The sequence below is a fragment of the Colletotrichum abscissum genome, assembly GCF_030869225.1.
Source record: "Colletotrichum abscissum strain IMI 504890 chromosome Unknown Scaffold_60.1, whole genome shotgun sequence".
Taxonomy (NCBI): Eukaryota; Fungi; Ascomycota; class Sordariomycetes; order Glomerellales; family Glomerellaceae; genus Colletotrichum; species Colletotrichum abscissum.
Window position 1 is genome coordinate 183,156 of NW_026850504.1, and position 23,495 is coordinate 206,650.

At 52.8% G+C, this 23,495-nt stretch overlaps 8 protein-coding genes across 8 annotated transcripts; 4 read left to right on the top strand and 4 right to left on the bottom strand.

Annotated features, from left to right (window-relative positions):
• Positions 1 to 1,055: 1,055 nt before the first annotated feature.
• CABS01_14983 (uncharacterized protein) lies at positions 1,056 to 3,653 on the top strand (the record flags this gene model as incomplete). The annotated part of the gene is made up of 1 exon (XM_060548321.1): positions 1,056 to 3,653. The coding sequence occupies one exon, from the start codon at positions 1,056 to 1,058 to the stop codon at positions 3,651 to 3,653; it is 2,598 nt and encodes an 865-aa protein (XP_060392317.1).
• A 1,138-nt stretch (positions 3,654 to 4,791) lies between these two features.
• Positions 4,792 to 5,591, bottom strand: CABS01_14984 (emp24/gp25L/p24 family/GOLD; the record flags this gene model as incomplete). The annotated part of the gene is made up of 3 exons (XM_060548322.1): positions 4,792 to 4,997; positions 5,070 to 5,277; positions 5,394 to 5,591. 3 exons carry the CDS (start codon positions 5,589 to 5,591, stop codon positions 4,792 to 4,794), a joined length of 612 nt encoding a protein of 203 aa, XP_060392318.1.
• A 1,503-nt stretch (positions 5,592 to 7,094) lies between these two features.
• On the top strand, positions 7,095 to 7,912 carry CABS01_14985 (ADP-ribosylation factor; the record flags this gene model as incomplete). The annotated part of the gene is made up of 4 exons (XM_060548323.1): positions 7,095 to 7,242; positions 7,363 to 7,607; positions 7,698 to 7,763; positions 7,820 to 7,912. 4 exons carry the CDS (start codon positions 7,095 to 7,097, stop codon positions 7,910 to 7,912), a joined length of 552 nt encoding a protein of 183 aa, XP_060392319.1.
• Positions 7,913 to 9,105: 1,193 nt separating this feature from the next.
• CABS01_14986 (ATPase) lies at positions 9,106 to 11,463 on the bottom strand (the record flags this gene model as incomplete). The annotated part of the gene is made up of 1 exon (XM_060548324.1): positions 9,106 to 11,463. The coding sequence occupies one exon, from the start codon at positions 11,461 to 11,463 to the stop codon at positions 9,106 to 9,108; it is 2,358 nt and encodes a 785-aa protein (XP_060392320.1).
• Positions 11,464 to 12,293: 830 nt separating this feature from the next.
• Positions 12,294 to 13,390, top strand: CABS01_14987 (ribosomal protein L6e; the record flags this gene model as incomplete). Its single annotated transcript, XM_060548325.1, has 3 exons — positions 12,294 to 12,413; positions 12,820 to 13,155; positions 13,238 to 13,390. 3 exons carry the CDS (start codon positions 12,294 to 12,296, stop codon positions 13,388 to 13,390), a joined length of 609 nt encoding a protein of 202 aa, XP_060392321.1.
• Positions 13,391 to 14,079: 689 nt separating this feature from the next.
• CABS01_14988 (peptidase family M49) lies at positions 14,080 to 16,640 on the bottom strand (the record flags this gene model as incomplete). The annotated part of the gene is made up of 5 exons (XM_060548326.1): positions 14,080 to 14,348; positions 14,414 to 14,525; positions 14,585 to 14,777; positions 14,830 to 16,254; positions 16,342 to 16,640. The coding sequence occupies 5 exons, from the start codon at positions 16,638 to 16,640 to the stop codon at positions 14,080 to 14,082; spliced, it is 2,298 nt and encodes a 765-aa protein (XP_060392322.1).
• A 2,144-nt stretch (positions 16,641 to 18,784) lies between these two features.
• CABS01_14989 (uncharacterized protein) lies at positions 18,785 to 18,985 on the bottom strand (the record flags this gene model as incomplete). Its single annotated transcript, XM_060548327.1, has 1 exon — positions 18,785 to 18,985. One exon carries the CDS (start codon positions 18,983 to 18,985, stop codon positions 18,785 to 18,787), a length of 201 nt encoding a protein of 66 aa, XP_060392323.1.
• CABS01_14990 (uncharacterized protein) lies at positions 18,860 to 19,311 on the top strand (the record flags this gene model as incomplete). The annotated part of the gene is made up of 2 exons (XM_060548328.1): positions 18,860 to 19,007; positions 19,172 to 19,311. The coding sequence occupies 2 exons, from the start codon at positions 18,860 to 18,862 to the stop codon at positions 19,309 to 19,311; spliced, it is 288 nt and encodes a 95-aa protein (XP_060392324.1).
• Positions 19,312 to 23,495: the final 4,184 nt, after the last annotated feature.

Below are 23,495 nucleotides of genomic sequence, written 5' to 3' on the forward strand. Positions count from 1 at the left end.
GCGTGCATCTTGCATTTTGTTCGTCGCTGCTTTGGGCCAAGGTCCCGGTGCGGCGCTGCGGCCCTTGAACCTTTCTTGGTCAACATCCAATAGGCAAGAAAAAAAAAAGCCTGGCACAGACAGGACGGGGGGAAGGGGCAAGGCTACAAGCTGGAGGGGAGTGGAGTGTTCGTAATTCTGCCAAAAGTCACCGCCTAAACACCCCCGTTGCTCAGAGCAACATGTAGTTGGCCAGTCATCGTCTGGGACCCCCACCAATTCCCCAATCAGATCCATTCTTTTTAGTGGCGATGGCGTGGGACGCGGATAGGGGGGCCCAGGAAAGAACCAGCTCCACACCCTCACCCTCCTTCCCGGTCCAACAAAGACAATGAACTCCCCCCGTCTCTTCAAATGGAAGGCTCAAAGCAAGGACGACACACACCATTTCACAGTGTGCATCCCACCCAAAATACGTAGTTACTTGGACTGCCGAACCACACTGGTCAACCTTAGCAGCAACGAAATACGTACCTCTCTCAGGTTGTCTTTCGCTGTTGTGCTCCTGCCTTTTTTTCTCATGTTGTCCCGCGGTCGCTGGGTCGCTCATATCCAACATTGATAGATCCATATTACTCGAGGTGGACTCTGTTGGCCCAAACTAACCTCCGTCGTTCGTTCCCCTGCTGCGCTTCATTTCCATATGATGCCCTAGCACCGTGCCCCCGAACCTCATCCCCATCTTTTTGGCTTGCGACCTCTACTTTATTCTGTCCAAAGCATTCATTTCCCATCTTCACCCAATACTACCGACTTCGCCTTTGCTGTATACTATACTCTACGACAACTTTTACCGGAAACCTCACAGGTCTTTCTGTAGTATTACGCGAATCGTTTACACCCAGGCGAGTGTCAGGAGAGCCGCCACGCCCGTCCACCGGGCCTCTACCAACAGCACTTGGAGGTGTTCACGGGTTTCTCGTGGTAAGCAACCACCGACTGACACCGCTATTGTCGTCTCTGTCTGCCCCAGAAACTAACTCTGGGAACCTCAAGACTCCAATCCAGCACCAAGAATGGGTGTTTTTTCAAACCCATTGCGGTCTCGCGAGAACCGCACGGGCAGATTACCAAAATACGAGCAGCTCAGTCCTCTGCGCACCAAGGAGCGCCTCTCAAACGATGACGACGACTATTACTCGTCCGACGATGAATCGGAAGACTACTCGACATCCTCCTCGCCGAGTGCGAAGAGCTCACGGCAGACTTCAGGATCGCTCTCGAGCGCAGCCATGATGCTCCCGAAGCGGGCTCTCGCGACAGCCCGCCGCCCGCGTACCCACCTTTACCGCTTCCCAAACCGAATCATCCGATACTTATGCTTAGGACTGCTTACGTTCATGGTGGTCATGATCATGTCTCTGGTACGCGCAAGTCACGTTGAGAACAAGATGATCATCGAGGGCAAGGTAGAGAAGAAGCCAGACCCTCCGCCGGTATGGGAGTCCTTTGGCTTCATTCAAAGATACTACGGAGGTGTTCGATCTATAGTCGCCCCTTCCAAGTACATCCCCTCGTACCCCCGCTCCTCAGACGAACTTCCCTTGGACCAGCTCGACATCAACACCACCGTCACCACAACGAGTGAGGATGGCAAGGACGATGCCGTCAGACGCGCTGTGCCCAAGAGCAAGGAGTTCATCGACCACCCTGGCTCCATTTTCGTGACAAAGCCTGAGAAGATGAACGAATGCTTCATCGACAAGGACAACAAAGTTCACGTCCCGCCTATTCGTTACCTGGAAGGCCGCCCTCAAGGTTTCCCCCAGCACGTCGAAGGTTCTTACGATCTACTCAACTTGCCTGAAGATATCTGCTACGAACGATTCGGACGCTACGCGCCCTATGGTTTTGGGTACTCCGTCCCTGCTGGAGGTCTCGGAATTGGCGAGCACGGCGAAAAGGAAGGTTCCGATGCTGTGTGGGAGAAGACCCCTCAGGTGGACTGGCGGCAAGTCGATTGGGCAGACGCTCAGCGCCGGTGCTACCAGTCAAACAACGAGAGATTCAAGCCGATGCCCCCCAAGACCCCCGCCGCACGTGGTTTCTTCGTCGACGAGCCTGCTCAAAATGCCACCTTGGTGACGCGCGATCCTCTCGACAACTTGGAGCCCGGCGCCAAAGCCACCCAGTCAGATACGAAAGCCGACCAGGAGCAAAAGCCCAAGGAAAAGATGTCCCGTACAGCTGTAGTAATCCGTGTTTGGGACGAGTACAACTGGCGCGAGGAGGATATTATGAACGTTCGCTCGGTCATTTCCGAATTGGCACTGGCTTCAGGCGGACGCTACGATGTCCATCTCCTCGTTCAGATCAAGAACGACGCAGCACACCCCGTCTGGGCCGATCACGAGGTTTATGAACGCCGTATCAAGGAGCGCATTCCCGAGGAGTTCAGAGGCCTGGTCACGCTGTGGACAGAGACGCAGATGTTGTCTCTGTACCAGGGCATCTTCGATCTCTACACTCGTGGACCTGACTTGCCAGTTCACGGAGTTTACCGTGGCCTTACTATGGCTATGCAATACTTCGGCTACCAGCACCCTGAGTACGACTTTTACTGGTCCTGGGAGATGGACATCCGCTACACTGGCCACTACTATGATCTCTTCTCCAAGATGGAGAACTGGGGCAAGGAGCAACCGCGAAAGGGAATGTGGGAGCGCAACTCTCGATTTTACATCCCCAGCGTCCACGGTTCCTGGGAGGACTTCAGACAGATGGCCCGTGTGCAGTCTGAGATGGGAACAGATGGCGCTGATAACGTGTGGAAGAACATTCCTGGCGCGAAGCCTAAGGAGAACCAAGATCCCACCAAGATTACTAGAGGCGAGAAGACCATCTGGGGACCCGAGCGCCCTACCAATGAGGATGACTGGTTCGAGATCGAGAACGACCCTAAGCCGCCTACCACGTACGAGAAGGACAAGTACACTTGGGGTGTCGGCGAAGAAGCCGACTACATTGCCTTCAACCCCATCTTCGATCCTGAGGGAACCACTTGGTTGCTATCAGAGGACATTACTGGATACAACAAGAACAACCGGGACGAGCCTATGCCGCCTAGACGAGCACACATCATCACGGCTTCGCGCATGTCCCGCCGCTTGCTCATGACGATGCACCGCGAGACTGCTTTCAAGAAGCACTTTGCCTTCCCAGAAATGTGGCCTGTTACCGTCGCTTTCCAGCACGGCTACAAGGCAGTATTTGCGCCTCATCCCATGTATGTCGACAGAGAATGGCCCACGGAATATTTGGCCCAGGTTCTCAACGGCGGCAAGAACGGAGCTAGCGGTGGTGCTCGCACTGCAGTGTTTGGTCAGCGTGAGCACAACCTTCGTGGTCTCAGCTGGTTCTACAACTCGGGCTTTGCTCCGAATCTGTACCGTCGCTGGCTCGGCCTCAAAGTCAACAATGATGGTGGCGAGGAGTTCGAGAAGACGGAAGATCTGAGCAAGGATGGGTCCAGTGTTGGCCAGATGCGTGGTGGTGAGGGCCGTATGTGCCTGCCTCCAATGCTCATTCATCCTGTCAAGGGAGTTGATATTCCCGTGGAGAAGATACCCGAAGAGACAAAGGAGAGCGTTCCTGAGTCTGATCCGAACGCATGAACATGAGGAGGCGACTTTGGAGGTGTATGAAGCATGACCTATTTGCGTTGCACTTGGTGTTGTTTTGCTCTTATTTCAAGGGCTACATTTGGGACATACAGATGGTACGGCGTCTTGGGGTTAGCTTTGTTGGATTCTATAACGCATACTTTTGAGGCTTACGAGATGGACTCGTGGCTATTGTAGGAAAAGGCATTAATGCGTTGCCGTATACATGATGTATGATGTACATAATGACTGTCAGGTTAGAGGGAGTCATGATGGCCACATAGGATGGCTAGCAAAAATCTTGCATCACAATTCGATTCAGTAAAATGACCACTTGTTCTTTTGTGAAGTTGTTGCCTTGTGAAGTTTTCCCTAGGCAGCCGGTCAGTCACCGTCCCATCTCGTCGCTTCGAACTGACTTTTGGCAGCGTAGCAAAACGGTACCTTGTGTCATCCATAGGTGAGACAGTTATTGCAACGGTATGTTAGCTTCTGGACACGGTGGTGAATTCGAGCTCGTTTATGGCAGCCTGCCTCGTAGCGCAATCTTAGAGGAGGTCATCCAAGTACATTCTCATAGAGGAAACCCAGACTGTGATTTCGTGTGAGTCACAAGGACTACACAAGTGCCATCACAGCTGTGCCTAATGAATCCGTAGATGGGGTATTTAGACGGCTTCCGGTGGCATTGGTGTCATGGATGGAAACCTCCTGTAATCCCACATGGCACGCACGAACAATGCTGGCCGGTTCCGGCTTCCTGTGTGGATGTTGTAACACAAATATTTCCTCTCGAGTAACGAGCTTGTCTGCCAATTGTTGTTATGTAGATGCTTAGACAATGCCAATGGTGCTCCAAGGCTGAGAATAAAGACTCTGTGAGGAGTCTTGTGGTCAAAGACGCTCAAAGGTTCGCCGGTATTGCACTCCATATCAAAATAGCCAAGCCTTGCTTCATGTTCAGAACCATTCGTGTCATTCATGTGATCTATGATACACTATACATCTCAATCTCATCTCCAGGAGTGTTGTTGGCATTCGGGTCTCGAAGAGTGTCCTGCCAAGATCCCATCCCTTTTTTGTGCGCCTTCGACCTGTCGTCCCCAGCACGGGTATCCGGAAAACGAAAAATGACGACGCCTTTTTATTCTTAAACTACCCTCTTGACCTCGAAGAATCTGCGAAGCCACCACACCTGGAAGACGGACTCTCCAACGACGAGACCAATGACGAACAGGTTCCACCACTTGACTCTGCTGTTGGTGCTCTCGGCGGTATTACGGTGAGTGCGCTCGCGAAGGACAATGTAGGACTGCTCATCCTTGACCTGGGCGAGAAGCTCGGAAAGGTGACGGACTATAACGAGGAAGTGTTAGAGAAGCCTAGAAACCCCACTGATAAAACCCATTGCGCTGGCGTGCTCCTTACCTTCAACTTCGAGGGGGTCGGCAGGGACATCGGTTTCGCTAACGTAGACAATGCCGTGGACGTTGAAGGAGACCTCCTTGCTGTGGGCGCCCCAGTGCTCGTTTCCGAAGCAGTAGGTGTACTTGCCGTCGTGCTTCGCGTCGAAAGAGAAGTCGCCGTTGGAGACACTCTTGTCAAAGGTCTCGTACTGGCCTTGGGGGTTCGTGATCTATGGGCGTAGGGAGTCAATCGTTAGTCTTGTTGCCTTTGCCATGATGCAATTGCGCGCAAAGTACGCGATTCGAAAGGGGGTGGTGGTGGGGTAGGTTGGAGCTGGATTCGTACCCAGAAGTCAATGTCTAGGTTGCCGGCGCTGCCAAACTCGCGGTCGCCGACCTGGAAGGTGACGGTCATCTTGTCATCGCGGTGCAGCGACTCGTGGAAGCACTCGCGGCCGTGGGCGGGCAGCTGGATGTTGTGGGCCAAGGCCGAGTGGACGAAGCCAGCTGCGAGGAGCAGCTTGGCGACTGAAGGGAAGAACATGGCGGGAGCTTCCAATCTTTTTTTCCTCAGGGTGGTGTAAGAGCTCTCTGTCGTGGCCGATACGAAAAGACGTCAGACTCAAGCTGGTCGGCAGGCACAGCAGAGTCGAGCTGTTCTGGAGTCGAATGGTAGAGGTCAGGGCCGGAGGAAAAAAGGAGCGACGTTGGCTTGTGTCCAGGCTGTTCTCCAGATCGGTTCCTGGAGGTGATCCCTGTTCCTTGAGTCTGGACACTTTGGCGACGTCTGGTTGGACTTGAGGCTGAGCCAAAAGAAGTCTAGCTCGGGGGGCCAGACGTAATGGACCGATGCTTTTCCGACTTTGTTTCTCACGGTACATTGAAGCCGACCCCTGCACGTGATGCGGGTACTTTGTGCTTCAGAAGGGCCCTTTAGCGGTTGACAACGCTAGAAGGGAGCCAACAGGGAGCTTCGAGTGGCCTGCCTTAACCTATCTTATGGTCTGTGCCCAGCTTGGCTTGGGGCCCTCAGCACGCAACCTGAGGTACCTTAGGTACCTTACCTTATGGAACATGACAGCGTGGGCAGTTTTAGGAATCCCAAGGGCAAGTATTGCCAGACAGTAGCTTGCTAGGGAAGGTACCTCAGCGGGCCACAGGGTGGCGTCCGTTTGTAGCGGTGGTCGAGTAGAAGTGGGGACACAGAGTTTGAAAAACATGGCCTTTCTGAAAATCACCACCAACCTCGTTGAGCCGAAGATTATCTTAGCAAAGCCCACCCCCTCTGCTCGCCTCTATTCCACCCACCTAAACTAATCCTCTTGACACTTGGACTGTCTCCCCCCCTTCACCGACAATCACACCCACGACCAAAAAAAACCACCACCACTCGTCTCCAGTCTCCCGTCGCAGAGGGACTTCGTGAAGAAGTAAGTCACTAGTATTCTCGTCATCACCTGTTCTTGTTTCGACTCCGTCCCTTTCTTTCCAGCCTCTGTGTCATCTTCAGTCGGTTCTTCGTCCCCCTCAGTCCCCTTTCCCACCCCCTCGGCCAAAGTTGCTCTTGCGCGCGTGCCTGCATCGGTCTGGACACGACACCTCAGGATACAGTAGAAAGGCAGAGCAGCCCACCACACGCCCCCCAACCCAATCCAATATCCCTATCCCTCCCTCCCTCCACGTCGCCTGTCCACATCCACTTCTTCTATCCCGCTATCTCCTCTCCTCCATTTGCGAATTGCGGCAGCCTGGTTCTCAACTCCAACCTTGACCAGTTCATCATCGCATCATCTTTCTTGCCTTCGCTCAGCGCCCAGGCAGACTTTGGTCAGTGACCCGATCCTGCCCGCCTCCGTTACGATCTGTCCTTTCCGACTGTGCTCTCTTCGTTGATTTATATCCCGCCCGCATCTTCTCTCGACGTCACTGCCATTTAATCTAAATTCATCAATTGCGCGCTTGCTTACACTGTCGCTCCTCAACAGATTACTTCTTCCTACCCAACGCAACCGACACTTAGACGTTCATCACAGCCCGAACCGCAACCATGGGTCTCGCATTTTCCAAGATCTTCGACAAGCTTTGGGGAAAGAAGGAGATGAGAATTCTGATGGTCGGTCTTGACGCCGCCGGAAAGACTACGATTCTCTACAAGCTCAAGCTCGGTGAAATCGTCACGACCATTCCTACCATTGGTACGCACCACCCCTTACCACCCTATTCTGCCTCTTGTCATCATCGAATCTCGCGCCCCCGCTGTCGATAGGTCAATGCATCGAGGAGGCGAATGGCGTGCTAACATTCCGCCCTTTCAGGTTTCAACGTCGAGACCGTCGAGTACAAGAACATCCAGTTCACCGTGTGGGATGTCGGTGGTCAGGACAAGATTCGTCCTCTGTGGAGACATTACTTCCAGAACACCCAGGGTATCATCTTCGTCGTCGACAGCAACGATCGCGACCGTATCGTCGAGGCCCGTGAGGAGCTCCAGCGCATGCTCAACGAGGACGAGCTGCGGGATGCCATTCTCCTGGTCTTCGCCAACAAGCAGGATTTGCCCGTATGTTACCCCACCACCCCCTCCCCCCTACTTCGGCGCTCCTTGAGGCTTCATCAACTCAAAGCATGCGACTGACCTTTTCTTCTACAGAACGCCATGAACGCCGCCGAGATCACAGACAAGCTTGGCCTTCACTCCCTGAGACAACGCGCCTGGGTATGTTTTCCCTCGAGCATGACGAACTACGACTCTCATACTAATCCCCCCAATAGTACATCCAGTCCACTTGCGCTACCTCCGGTGATGGTCTCTACGAGGGTCTCGAGTGGCTTGCCACCACCCTGCGCAAGGCGGGTCACCAGTAAATGCCGCGAAGAGAAGCCGAACGGACTACCTCTCTTCTGCTACTCTTTCACGTCATCCCTCTGGTACGGTTGTAATTCGCAAAGCTACCGGTCACAAGGCAATCGAATAGTCCATAACTCATTTTCTCGCATTTCCTCGTCCTTCCATCCCCTCCTCCCCATGGTGGTCCCTGACATCACGTGAGCCACACTCCATTGGCATTCTCGACGCAGCAAGCACACACATTCTGGTCTCAAAAGGACAAGTTTCGTTTTGGAAGAAAGGGGGCGTCTTGGGTTGGGAAATCTGTACAGTCCTCACGCAGCAACTCTATACGCTTCTCCGTCCAAATGTGACGGAGAAGCCTACTCATGAACACCCTGGCTTTCTCGCCTCCGCACAATTCCATGAAGACGGTGTTTTCTGCTCTTTTGATGGTCTGGTTTGCCCACCATTCTCGGTAGGGGAAGGGATGAGACCTGGGCTTAACGATTTTCTTCATGACTGGTCAGTCCCCCTATGAGGGGTGGTTCGCCCTGCTTTCCTCCAGTTTGTCGTCTTTGTTGTTAGGTATGGAGGGGGTTCAGGTAGTTCTAGCCTTGAGAGTTGGGACAGAATCGTTATAGACTTGTCTTCCTTTTTTTCTCACAAAGTTTCATGGTGCCACGGGATATGCGATAACGTTCTTTTTTTTTTTTTTGGTGCTGCCGCCGTCCCAACCCCTCCATTCCTTGAAAGGCCCCTTTGTGGGAAATGTCTCGCGGCATCCTCAGCCTAGAATTCTAGCCCCCCCTCTTAAAGCGTACGCTTCAACGCCGTCTTACCGCAGAGCCCCTTTGTGGAATGCTGTCTTGGACGCGTGGGTGTGGGTACTCGACGTCACAGGGATGGGATGTAGGCAGATGCGACTCAAGAGGACAAATGGCTACTCGTGAAAGGTGGGTTATAAGTGCACAGGCTCACTAGATGAGTAGGATCGAGAACGAGTATTGTCCGTGGGTTACGGGGTGGAACTTGTGAGTAGAATGCACGTATAAATACGGTCTATCTGTGATTTTACAGTCTTATGCGGCGTTACAGCAATGCTACAATGGTAGTTGACAGACACTTTCGAGAGAGGGGAATCCAGCCTTTTCCTTACATGTACTCCGTGCGCCTAAACAATGACTCAAAACAAAGTAGTGGTACATGTCGTAATTAGATGATCCCCTTTTCACGCCTTTGACTGAGCCGCAACTTTCAGGCCCGAATTATCCTCATTGATACTGACAACCGCCGTCTCACCGGAGCGCAACTCGCCGCGGATGATCTTGTCCGCAAGCCCATTGCCAATTTCGTTGGTGATGAGGCGGTTGAGCGGTCTTGCGCCGAACTTGGGGTCGTAGCCGCGCTCCGCGAGCCAATCTCGCACCTCGCCGCCAACGTCGAGTATGATGCGCTTGTCGTCGAGTCGCTGCTGCAGCTCCCGTAGGCGGATGTCGACAATGTCCCGAAGTGCGCCGAGGGCGAGGCGCTTGAAGACGATGAAGGAATCGATGCGGTTGAGGAACTCTGGCGGGTAGTTCGCAGCCACGACGTCCATAACAGCCTTCCGGATGGAAGGGTCGATCTCGCCGTCAGCCGTCTCCTTGTACGGGTGGATGGGGTCCGCGCCGACGAGTATGTTTGCGCCGAGGTTGGATGTAAGCACGATGATGGTGTTGCGGAAGTCGACCTTGTGCCCCTGGGCGTCGGTGAGGTAGCCCTCGTCGAGGACTTGAAGGAGGAGGGCAGAGATGTCGCGGTGGGCCTTTTCGAACTCGTCGAAAAGGAGGACGGCGTAAGGCTTGCGGCGAACGGCCTCGGTGAGCTGGCCGGCATCTTCGTAGCCCACGTAGCCGGAGGGCGCTCCGATGAGGCGCGAGATGGTGTGCTTCTCCTGGAATTCGCTCATGTCAAACCGGACAACCGCCGACTCGGTAGAGAAGAGGAAGCCCGCGAGCTTCTTGCAGAGCTCCGTCTTTCCGACACCAGTCGGTCCCAGGAAGAAGAAGGACGCCAACGGCCTATTCTCGCCGCTGAGACCGGCACGCTGGAGGCGCACAGCGTTGGAGACGGCCTTGATTGCCTCGTCCTGGCCGCGGACAGCCTCACGCAGGGAATCTTCCATGTGCACGAGCTTCTCAATGTGGCCAGAGGTAAGCTTGGAAATTGGAATGCCCGTCACCTTTGAAACGACCGCTGCGATGTCATCCGCAGTGACGGCATCGTGAATAAGGCTGCCGTCTGACTTTTCGCCATCTTTGGGAATCTTTTGCTCAAGGGCGGGGATGACGCTGTATCTCAACTCAGACGCGCGGCCGAAGTTTCCTTCTCTCTGTGCCTGGTCCAGCTCGATTCTGGCCTTGTCGAGCTCCTCCTGAGTCTTCTTGACGGCCTCGATCTCGCCACGTTCAGCCTCCCAGCGCTTGGTAAGCTCAGCGATGTCGTCTTCGTACTTCTTCAGGTCCGTCTGCAGCTTGTCGCGACGCTCTTGACTGGCCACGTCCTTTTCCTTGCGCAAGCTTTCGAGTTCAACCTGAATGGTCATGATCTTCTGGTCGAGGGCCATGATGTCTTCAGGTTTCGATTCATGCTCGAGCTTGAGATGACTGGCAGCCTCGTCCATCAGGTCGATTGCCTTGTCGGGCAAGAATCGGTCGGTGATATAGCGGTTAGAGTAGGTAGCGGCTGCCACCAGGGCACCATCGGTAATGCGGACACCGTGGTGGACTTCGTACTTGTCTTTGATACCGCGCAGGATGCTAACTGTGTCCTGGACGGTGGGTTCGTTGACAATAATAGGCTGAAATCTCCGGGCAAGGGCAACGTCCTTTTCGATAAGGCGGTACTCCTCCAATGTAGTTGCACCGCAGCACTGAAGTTCACCACGCGCAAGTGCTGGCTTCAGCAGGTTGCTCGCATCGATCGATCCTTCGGCCTTGCCGAGGCCGAGCAATGTGTGCAGTTCATCGATGAAGAGGATGACTTCGCCCTCTGCCTGCTGGACCTCGGTCAAGACCTTTTTCAGTCTCTCTTCAAAGTCTCCCCTGAACTTTGCGCCCGCAATCAGCGAGCCTAGGTCCAGGGCGATAACACGCTTATTCTTGATGCTCTCCGGGACGTCGCCACGCACAATTCTCAGTGCAAGGCCTTCGAGGATGGCTGTCTTGCCGGTGCCGGCTTTGCCAATGACGACAGGATTATTTTTTGTCCGCCGTGATAGAATCTGAATAGTTCGTTGGATTTCAGCGTCGCGTCCAATGACAGGGTCGAGCTTTCCCTCCTTGGCTTTCGCCGTCAGGTCGATTCCGAATTGCTCGAGTGCCGGTTTCTCTGGCTCGCCACCCATGTTCATGCGGTGTGTACCGCCTGGAGGATGAGGTCTTCCATTTGCATAAGTCCTTATGGCTATCGTTGGTAGAAGCCTGCTACTGCTTCTGAGTGCAGCAGATTCGTTGATGATGGCTCTTGAGATTAGTCGTGTAGGTCTGGGTGACGATGACCCGACGATACGCCGGGCGGATGAGATGAGTTGTCTTCTGGCTTGCATTGTGACTACTGGTCAATGCCAGGTGTTACAAAAGTCGTTCCAATATGACAATTGTACAACAAGCTAAAGAGAGACAAGTACACGGCTTCAAATATCCTTTGAGCAACCCCCTAGTGTTGTCAAGTCACGAAGTCGGAAGATTTCACAAGTACATTCTCGCACTTTCGCTGAGGTCTAGCATGTTCCGAAGCTTTATCTTATCAGCACGTGGCCCATGCGCATGACGAAATGCGAATACCGCCAACGCTCTTTGCCCATCATAGGTAGGCAGTCTTCTGACTACTCAGTAGAACTACATTCATGGGACAGAGGCTGTGTTTGACGGGGTCAAGAAAATACCTGAATGAGAGCTCTTGAATACTGATATTTTTTCGGGTAATCAACAGCTCACCCACCACCTAGGGATTAGCAAGAGAGGGAGTTACGTGCTGCTTCTTCGAGGTTGTTGACGTCCAGTGACATCCGACTCCGGCCCTGAGCTGGGAAGCAGACCGATCAGTGGGCCCTGGGGGTCTGGCCCCGGAAAATCGGGCGCACAATCTCCCGTTGGAAATTGTCGGTATGGGAAGGGGCCCTGGCTTACCGCCCGCGTCTACAGAGAGTGCAGAGGTTTCTGCCGCATGCACTCTGCCTAATCCGGACTAGCGGAGGGCTTGCCTTCCACACCCGCCGCCCACACTCGCTAGACATTTTCTGAGAAATCGATTTCCCGCCGACCCGACCCCAACAACCAAAGCCTCTCGAACGAGATCAACCACTTCCTTCTTTTTCGTTCACGATCCCCATTCTCCGCTAACCACAACAGCCCTCCACGAGGACCGAGAGCAACCATGTCGGCGAAGACGGAATCCACGACCAAGAAGTTCGGCTCGTCGACTCGGGTCGTCCCCGCCCCCTCCCAGAAGGCGCAGAAGTGGTACAACGCCGACGATGAGCCCGAGGCCAAGAAGGTGAGTTTACTACATCTGCGTGCTGGCGCTGCTTGGAATTCTGCGCATGTGCGATGGAAGGAGGGAAATGTCATTTCGAGAGCGGTCACGAGTTCGGGCTAGGGATGTAATTGGGAGGACACGACAAAGCGAGCGCAACAATTTTTTCGAATTACGACGCAAAACTTCAAGAGTCCCAAGTCGGGACAGCCAAGAGATTGCAGGAGGGAGACAACACTCAATACGGGCACAACAACCAATCGCAAAATCGACCAACGCACACAATGAATTGGAGGCATGGAGGAAGAAGACGCTCGTGATCTGCGGAATGACATGGCCCCCTTTATCACAAATGTCGAATTGCAAGCAACACGCACAAAAAATCTTGAAAACTGGCGACGGCGATACTGACGACGATTGTCACTAGGTCCGCAAGGCCGTCCGCCCCTGGGCTCCCCGCCAGACCCTCCAGCCCGGTACCATCCTGATCCTCCTCGCTGGCCGCTTCCGCGGCAAGCGCGTCGTTCTCCTGAAGACCCTCGACCAGGGTGTCCTTCTCGTTACCGGTCCCTTCAAGATCAACGGCGTTCCCCTCCGCCGCGTCAACTCCCGCTACGTCATCGCCACATCCTACAAGGTCGACGTCTCCGGCGTTGAGTCCAAGAAGATTGAGGAGATCTCCGCACCCAAGTACTTCACCGCCGACAAGGCCAAGAAGCAGGTTGGCGAGGACGCTTTCTTCAAGCAGGGAGAGAAGCCTGAGGTACGATTACATCTTCTGGGACATCCAGATCCAGGTTGAATACAATGGAAACGGGAGACTGACAGTACATGTGTTTCTACAGAAGAAGGAGATCAACAGCAGCCGTGCCGCCGACCAGAAGGCCGTCGACAAGGCCCTGCTCGCCAGCATCAAGAAGGTCGACATGCTCGCCTCCTACCTGGCGAGTTCCTTCAGCCTGCGCAAGGGCGACAAGCCCCACGAGATGACCTGGTAAACAGTTTTTTTCCTACACCAAAAAAGCTGTTGAGAGGGAGGTTTCGTTTGGCGTGTGGGCTTTTCGGGGGTTTGCTCTCTTCGTCGCTGGTCGTTTCAAAAATCAAGGCTTCCGGATGATGTGGACATAGAGACTCCGTGGAAAAGGAAGGGGACAAAGTCAATTGGGATCAAAAAAAGAAGAACCACACATTTTTTTACGCCCAGTTCGCAACGGTTTGAGGAATGTTGTTGTAGACGACGAAGAACTTATGGCTACACGGGCTGGGCTGGTTTTGCCAATTGCATTTGGAAGTCGACGGCATCGGTCACATTTGGCGTCTGTAATGAGGTTCTTCACAAATCCAACACACAAAGAAGATAACGCATCCGGTCCAACGACGACGTGCCTCCCCCTTTACGAGGGAATGACAATATTTGACATGAACCATACACTGCACTTCCTCGACTCGTGATGACTAAAGTGGATGATGTCAAGATTTGATGCAAGGAGCCTGACGAAAATCTCGGAAACGTTCAAACAGCATCCACTGGGCTTCACTTTATGCGAATGGTCTACGAAACTTTGAATGTTCTGGCCCCTTTTAGGAGCATGGTATTACAAGGTTTATTATGGTTGATGCAGGGACCCCTTTCATTCTCTTCACAGCCAGCCTCTCACAGTTTGGCCGTCTCGGACTTTGGGCTTAGTCACAAGTCACGATCGACCCAGCTCTGGATGATACCTGCCGGAGACGCCTCGTAGTGCTTGATGCTGACCTTGCCGGTGGCCTCGTCGAGGTAGGTGTTGGCCTGGACGAAGACCTTGCGGGGCTGCTTGTTGGCCAGGACGACGTTTCTGGCCTTTGTGCCCCAGAAGTCCATGTCCACGTTGGTCATCTCCTTGTAGAAGGCGGTGCCGTTCTCGACATCAGCGGTGGCCTTATACACGTGAAGCTTCTGAAGATACTTTCCAACGGCTGCCAATTGTCAGTCAGCATTGATGTGCCCTAAAGTGCGCGTCACGAGATTGGGAACAACATACCCTCACGACCAGTGGTCAGAATCTTTGAACGGTCAAGCTTGATCTCCAAGTCGGACAGATCATCCTTCTTGTACTCCAGCTTGCAGAAGTCGTCGCCAGCCTGGAGGAAGCACTGCAGAGAGTGATAAGTCAGCATTTGGGCATTCATAAGCGTACGTCATTGTCACCAACCTGCAGGATAGAGAAGCGAGCCTGCGAGTGCGCTTGGCCCCACTTTTGGCTCTTGGGATCCCACATCTCCAGGGACACAAGACCGGCGCGGGCCATCTGGAGGTACGCAGCATACAGGACGTTGCCAGCCTCGTTGTTGATGTCGGTGCTTCCGTCGCCGAAGCCGAAGATCTTAAGAACGGGGAACTCGCATCTATGCCCAGATTAGTCAGGTGTTTCTTCACAGCCGGTTGCAGGATACATACCCAAGGTACATAGCGACGAGCTCAGCGCGGCACTCCTCGTATGAAGCAGCAAGACTACCGAATACGGATCCCCATGTCTGTCCGGGCTTGTACCATGTGGTCACGGGCTTGTCAGTCAAGGGGCTGACGGGAGGGTTCTTCTCGTCAAAGTTGTAGGTTCCGGGAGAGGTCTCCTGAAGAAGCTTGCCGCAGCCGTGGCCAGTCAACTCGTGAAGGCCAACCTGCACCTCAAAAGCAGGGTCCCTGTACTTGTGGTACAACTCCAAGTCGGCTTCGGAGATGAAAGGGATCTTCTCATTGGGAGCCTTGGCGCTCAGAACGTTGCCGAGAGAAACGTTCTTGAAGCCCTCAGTCTGCCTAATGTCATCGTAGTTGGGGATGTTAATTCCAGCAGGAATTCCAGATCCGGCAAAGGTCAGAACCTCGAGTGATGTGAAGTCGGGCGACAAGAACTTGTCCTTCTCGAAATCCTTGCTCCACGGGAGGAGGGGAATCAGTTCGGGCGCAGCGGATACGAGAGCGCCAAAGGCGCGGGTACGCTCCAGGTTGACCACAGATGCAAAGCCTTCCCACTCGCCACGAATACCAGCGGGATCTCTGTAGGTCTCGATGAAACCAATGTTTGACTCAACCATAGGGCCCTTGTCTCTGATCCAGAATCTCTGGCTGTCCTTGAATGCGAGGAGGGAGCCACTTGAGAAAGACTTCGCGTATGCCTCGTGCATCTTTGCTTGGTTCTCGTTGTCGCTATTCTCCTGCGCCTTTGTGATATACTCGGAAATAGCCTTCATCTCAGCGGCATAGTCGCCGTATACCAGCTTGATCGTCTTGCCTTTGAGAAGACCATCCTCCACCTGGAACTCAGTCTCCTTGCCAATGTCACCGCCTTCAGCGGGAACGCTCGTGACAGCCGAGGCAATGAGAATTTCGAAAGTGCCCTCCTTGGTCTTGCGGAGACGGTTGTTCTCGGGGAGAAGGCCCTTCTTCTCCATCCAGGCGGACACGGCTTCGATCTCCTCCTGGGTAATGTGAGGCGAATCGGGGTAGTAGGTAGTCATGTGACCCTTGTCAGGGAATCCAAGGTGCATCAGCGCCTGTTTGTCAGAGCTGAAGATGGCACCGTTGGTCGCCTTGTAGAAGCGCTCAGCCTCAGGAGAGGTAGCAGCAAGGGCCGCGAAAGTCTTCTCATCGGCTCTAGGGATGAACTTGGCATCGCCGAAGCTCTTGTAGTTGCCATTGTTGCCCAAGAATTGGGCAGCATACTCCAGGAAGTGGGTCAGTTGGCTCTCATCGACACCAGCCTTCTTGGCAAGGCTATTCCAGTCACCACCACTGCTCTTGTGTAAGGCAATGATGAAGTCGTAGATGGGCTCTGACTCTGGAGAAAGTTGTCTGAGCACAATACGGGTTCCCGCAAACGAGGCTCTAACATGTCCTTTAGCTTCCGCTCCCCCATAAAAGCTTGGCATAGCTAACACCAAGGATGACATGGCATCATAACGGGGTTCTTACTTGCTGATGAAATGCGCATAGCGCTTCTGCTTGTCGGTGAGGGGTTCAAAGTGCTTCTCAATCTCCAAACGGACGACGCTCGGCGGCGCGTCAGCCAGGTAGTGCTTGAGCTCCTGAGCGTTCATTGTGGAAAATCTCTGCCGGCAGGGTTTCGCAAGCAAGGGGAAGTGATTTCTAGGTCTCAAAGTCTTGGGAGAAGTGTGAAATAAAGAAGAAGTAGCTCGCAAAGATGTCAGCCTTTGGAGGGCGGAAATGGATGAAACCCGCATGAGGAGTCGAGATGGTGCCGCACTGGTCATTGGTCACTGATGAGGCAGGTGCAGTGGATGAGCAGACGACAACTGTGTTCAGGCGCCGCCAGCAGCGGGGAAGAGCCACACAAGCCGCAGACGGAGGTTCGTTATTTGAACAGGGGAGCGGCTCTCTATGCACAGGCCAGGAGCTTCTCTATCGTGGCGCTCCGTGGCTTGACTTTCTTTTGACTGTGACGATTGGCCATTATGTTGGAAGCCACTTCTGCTGGCCACGAGACCTGTGGAAATAATTCCCCAGTCTGTAAATAATCTCGTATGCCATGGGGAACATATTCACCTCCCCAAACAGGCTTGGAGGCAGGCGACGACGTTGGAGCTTCAGCCACAATGAGGGGCAATACTGGTACTTTTGTTAACGAAACAACTGATTTATTTACAAAACTACAACCAATAGAGAAGGAGGGGCAAGCGATGGGAACATTAGAAACATTCCTCCAGTGTATTCCACTATACCCGGACACATGATTTGCTGTGATTTCAGTTCGAGTCTTTGATATCACACAGGTCTGGGATCTCGCCTGCTCGTACCTAGTAGAGAGCCCGGTTGACCGCGGTTTGTGTTGGCTCATAAAATGTGAGTGCCATCCACATGGGGCTTCGCAAGGAGCGAACCACCAACTCGAAGTCAACTTCAACACCAACACTATCGGTTGGATGGTTGAAAGGACAGACTTGTACTTTCTGAGAGACACTGAAACGTCTGGCATTGAGACACAAGAATCCAAGAGATATAAGCGCATGATATGAGCCGTTTGCTTGCTTGACAGCTTTACCCCTTTTGCCCGCATTTCACAGTTCTGGTGCTTTTAAGAACGCACTAATACTTAAGAGTAACGTCCATAAAAGCAGCAGGCTAAACCTGTCATGAGAGACACGACCATTGATTGCTGAGTAGAATGGCTCTCTCAATAGTCCGAGTGAATAACTTATACTAAAATAAGCTGGAAGAACGGACTTTGAAGTTGTTGTGAAAGCATTCTACTTGGCGACAGACCACCGACACCCCAGTTCATCGCTGGCGAAGCGATGCCGACTCTTCCCGTACACCGTTCTGCTCACCGAGAGGATCTAGCTTACAGTCTGCACCTGAGTCTAAGATCTGCAGATCGTGCCTGTCAATTGCAGTCTGTCGTTCTATGCATACTTCAAGAGCCAATGGATAGCTTCACGTGAGCTACCTACTCGTGCATGAGCAGGCAGACAGCATTGGCAAGCTGCAATGCGCACGTCTTGGTGGTTGCTTGCGCTTCGTTCAAAACCTGGTTCTCGCTATCATATCTGACATTCATCATCATGTTTTCGCGTCGCCACTGACATCCTATATTATTCCCAGTCAAGCCGTGCAGACGAGACGCCTGAGGGTGTAGCATGAGCGGCTTTGAGAGGGCATAATCAAGTGAACGCGCCACCAAGTCACTTGATATATATCCCTCAACCACGACGGAGCAAGGAATGTCGACGGCCGGACGGTATGCTGCAGGAAGCGCAATATAAAGTCGTTGTCGCATAGGCTGGTAGACAAGTTGGGCGAGTTCCCCTTGTCTAGAACGTAGCATTCGGCCAACTAAGCCACCAATGTCAAATTTGCAACGCAGCGTCAGCATAGCGACATTTGACGTGTCCTAGAGCTTGCGGCCGAGAAGCTCCTCATAGGTACCGGTACATCAGGTACCTAATGTAGGCTTTCGTGGAGGTTTGAACAAGTCTTTAGAGCGATACTGACAGACACACAGGCAGCATCTTGATCAGGCGGTGCAACCAGCCGTCCAAAATCGGTTCACGTTTCTCTCGAAATTCGCAAGGATGTCGCTCACGTTGCGTCTGTTGTGCGACGGATGTGTGGATCCACAGAAAGGAAGAAGTGTGTCGACTCGGCCGGGAAGAGGAGCCGACTGGTGCTGCATGCCACTTCGAGTTGCGCCGAGTTCTCGACCGGGGAAGTGAAGAGAGATCCCGGGGATTCCGAGTGTTCGGACCATTTACCTTGGCGTCTCGGAGCGAGCAGTGCTGCAGGTCAGTTCAAGCGCCCTTGAAACCAACGACGGTGACATGGATGCTCAGACCGAGGGCGGTCACCGGGGAACATCCCCCGCGCCGCCGTGGCTTGGACAAGCAGTATTATTCGAGTTTCACTCTTCTTCTCGCAGTTGCTTCAGTACCAACGAGAGTATCCGTGTCTGTGTCTGCGGTGTGTGGAATCCGGAATGTTGGGCGCATTGCATGTAGCCTTCGTCCAGGCCCTCATCGGGAGCGATCTGCCTGGACTGCAATGTCTTGCATGGGCCTCTATCGTGCGTGCCGATGATGACAGGACCGGTGAGCGCGCTCATTGCCAGTTTGCCTCACAGGTTGGTAAGGAATAGAGGAGTTGTCGCAGCCTTCCATAGAGTGGATATGACCGGAGCCCGATGACAATACTGCTGTGATGGCAAGTAACAATGAGATGACCGTTAGAAGAGGACGAAGCTAGGCAATGGTTGCATTACACCAGTGATTCATTCTCTCGATTGACACAGGTACGGATGAATGTGATGTTCAACTTGATAATCGAACCACGGTTACTTTCTCACTGTGTTCAGAGACCCCAAACCACTGTAAGAATCGCCGAGACCTTCTCATCCCTTGTCAAAGAAACATGGCGTTGTGGGGGTTTTGACTTTGAGCAAAGCACTGTTTAACTCCATCGTTTTGCATTACTAGAGGATTGCCGCAGTACATGTAGACGCTACCCTGCCCTCGAATTCCGCACTGTTCAACCTTAACCCTTTTCTTACCCATCCTTTCCTCTATTCTACCCTCTCCCTCGTTAAGGGATCGCTAGAATCGCAGTTTTGATAGCTTATTAGTAAGCTAGTATTACTATCTAGAGGTAAGTAACCTATTCTTATGCGTAGGCGCCGGGAGTCTTACTATTGTAGAGATAGCGGTAGATATACCGGAGTACTCGAGAGAGCTTTTTAATAAACTTCTAATGCTATTTAAGGTGATTATCCTCGAGCTATAGGAAGAAGCCGAGGCGCTATATTAACACGGCCCTATCTGTCTCGTTAATATTAATAATACCCTTCTTAGTATAGGATATATTAATAATACTCTACGGCCGCGTTACTACGCTTCGTAAATCGTACTTAACGTCGGTAAGGATTTTAGCGTTATTTACTAAGTATTTTATTAAGGTCGTTATCGTAGGGTTAGTTTAGTTATTAATATCTTAATAAGCATTTTAACTTAACTTAGAGGCTCTTATAGCTCTTAATAAGAGGCTTTTAAGGGACTTATAATTAGACTTTTTACCTATTACGGGCGAAGTTATTATAGTTAAAGCTATAGCGATTAAAGCTATAGCGCTACTTACGGACCTCGATAGTAAGTAGTTAGTAATATAGTTATCTTTCTTTTATAGTAAGCTTAAAAAAGTATCTTAATTTAAGTACTAAGTAGGTACTATACTATTTTATTAAAACTATATTCTTATACTTGTGACTTAGAAAGAATTAACTTTCTTCGATAACAAGGTACTCAGACTTTGAGCAAAGTGTCACGAAACTTGCAATCGATCCCCCCGCAATAGATGAGATGGGCGGGGGCCATACGGATGCCGCCCGTTCATTGAGTATATGTATATGATGGCAACGGCGTGAGCCTATTTGGTGCAACGTCCACATCACTGCGGTGTATGCTTTCTTGTCAGAGTTGAGGTCAAAAGCCGAGCCGATAGTCGATGGAGACAAGCGTTCCCGATGCATCTATCGCAGTCGCGACGCAATTTTAATAGACTGCATGCTCCACCGAGATATCAGTCACCTGGCTCATGTTGAGAGCGGTGAGAGGCCGATGTGCCGATGAGCGCGGTACTGATTGGTATCGGTACTTGTGGACAAAAATATGCACGTATTTACGTAGTGTGGTCCGTATGTCGAGACATTAAGAAGGAAAAAGAATTTTTGGAAAGGGCCCATCCTTGTCCGCTCGCGTGTCGCATCCTCTGACCGTTGGGTTGGGTTCAGTGTTGGGGAAGCTGGCGGGGAGTGCTTGGAGCGGTGGTCGATCCACTTTGGGCTTGGAGAAGGCGGTCGAAGAGTGGTGAGAAATTTGGAGACTTGGAGGAGCGAAAAAGAAAGCGGGCAAAATAGGATGGGACAGCAACGACAAGACGAGCACACGAGCTGACTGCTGGCAATGCACCACGGCTGGTTGCAGCAAGACCAGGACCAGGGCCTAGCGGAGTCTTGCGGAGGGAATTGGAGCCTCTGAAGTCTGAACAGCGTGACAGCGTGGGCTGTGTGGGAAGAAAGAGTGGACGCAGACAGAGGCAGAGGGCCGATGGTGGAGGAAGAGAGGAGCGCGAAAAAAGAGTCTCAGGATGATAGGACGCAATCCGAATGGCTGGAAAGTAGTCAGTGCGATGAAGGGAGGGGGAACTGTTTTCAGACTCCAAACCGAAAACCACATTTTCCCAAGTTCAATGGGTGGGCCAAGGACTCGAGCCGCCATGTGGTGACAATGGTGCCGGCTCGTTATGAGCCCCGCCCGGAGCTCCAGCCGAGCCGAAACTTGAAAGAGCACCTCAGACGCCAGAGTCAGAGCATGCAGACTGCACCTCATGACCCATAGTCCATGGTTGATGACGGGACCTTAGGGCGACGGGGCCAGAGTGGACTGGGCTGGCACGGCTGGGAAGTTAAGATGCAGGTGCATCGGTACGGACCAAGGAGAATGTATGTACTGCCGTCTCGCAAGTTTATATGAATGGACGAGGGAGCTAGCCCCGGTGGCCACTTTCCTCGGATCGCAAAGTGTCAGCCGGCTCTCCCCCGCTTGGCTGTCTTCTATTATTCGTTGGCAAGGTAGGTAGGTACGGGGAGTACGGAGTAGATACCTCCAAGGTATTGACATCGTCCTCGTGCATTCGGAAAGAGAATGGAATGGAAGGCAGCAGCCATAGAGCGGGAGCAATCGTACCAAGTATCCGTAACTACCTCTTTCCCCACGACAGAGTACAGACACAGACACTGCATACCCAGAAGGCAGGTATGATGTAATCCTTGCTTCTCGGTGCTTGCCCGAGAGCCAAACGCACTTTATTGCACTTTCCCCCGTCCATCACCAGTTCCGGACGGGGACCAGGTCTGTTAGCCAGGCTGGTCGAGCGAGAAACGGACAAGTCACTGCACTTGTTCCAAAGGAACAACACGGAGTTACAAGCAAGCATGCAGGTGTCCGCAGGTCATTAATGATTAAGGTATTTGGCTACTAGATGAAAGGTGTTCCGAGCTACCGATCCCAATTACCGTAGGTAGGTGTGCGGGTTTTCTCAACATGACCTAAGGTACTGTGCAGGTGTTTTACCTTACTCACCGAACCGACCCCCACTGACCAAATAGGGTCTTCCGACTTCAGAAGCAGGGAAGGATGTGAAGTATCTTCAGTTGCGTTTACTTGAGCAAAAGGTCACCTCATATTCACCTCAGGTCAAAGCTTGCTGTTTGCTGCCCATCATCGGATACTTTCCCCCCACCGAGGCTGGAAATTTGGTCAAGGGCCTAATAAGTTTTTCCCCCTTTCTTTCTATTTTCCGTCTTTTTTTGCGTGTCGAGTGACCTCGCTCGATTCCCTGGCCCCTGCCCGATTCAGGTAATTATTCCCTAGTGCCATGTTCTAGAAAAAGTGTGTCCCCCCACGCTGCTTCCTCCACAGTCCACACCTCGCCAATGGCACCCCCTCGTCCACCCTGCCCGAACGCGCTCATCACTTTCCCCCTTCTCTGCCCCCCGCCATTCAGGTCTCTCGAACCCTTTTCATCCTCAGCATCGTCATCTCCTCTGTCTCTGACCAACTGGAGTCTCCCATCTTCCTTGACCGAGCCCCGTCCTCCGCCCTCCCCGGGACCCGCGACACAAGTCCTGTCATCGCCGCCGGCTTTGCCTTTTCCCAGCACTACGTACACCTACTGCGTAATGCCACACCCTGCTCTGTGCCAATGTGCTAACACTCAGCACAATTGTTTTAGGTATCGGCGTTTGCCCTGGACAATCACTTTCCCTGGTACGCCTGACACTCTCATCCTGGTCTCGTTGAGATGCCGTATGCACACGACGCAGCGTACCGCATCGCACCGCACCGCGCACCGCAGACTGGTACACCACCTTGGGGGAGTGGTACGAATACACTAGAAACACACAGGGGATTCGATTCGCGAATCGAATACAGACACGAAATACCTTTATTCGGCTCTCGATGGTTGCCGTTGTTGGTCTCCCTCACCCTTCCGCCATCACGGTACAGACATAGGATGTTCCGAAGGCCATCAGACTTATTCTGGCTATAGTACAAGACAGCCTAGTGGACAATCTTGGAGGGCCGGCCTGAGCACGTCTACCACCTTACCTAGTTGCCGTACCGCAGCTACCAAAGATGATCCCAATAGTCGATTGCGCGCCATTGCTAGGTGCTCAGTCTCAAAACCTAGACACCTGAATGCAGTTACCCGTCGCAACATCTCATGCTCCAACAGCCGGATATTGTAACTTAACAACGGATTCGTTTCGTCCAACGATTTGCCCTCCATCAGGCGCAACTCTGATCTTGTTCCATTCGTCCCACGTCTGCCCCAGATGCGACCTCCTTGGCATTTGGATCCCGCGGAGAAAAAGTACAAGGCGAACGTATCCGTACATGGAGACAGCAGTCAAGGACATCAGACGCAAGCACACAGTCATCTCTGAGCGCACCCCCACGGATATGGGCTTGACCACCCTCCCCCAGTGCTTTGTGGAGTAACGGATTTCTCCCCGCTGGGATATGCAACACCTTGATTGGCCACCATGACGACTAGGGGAC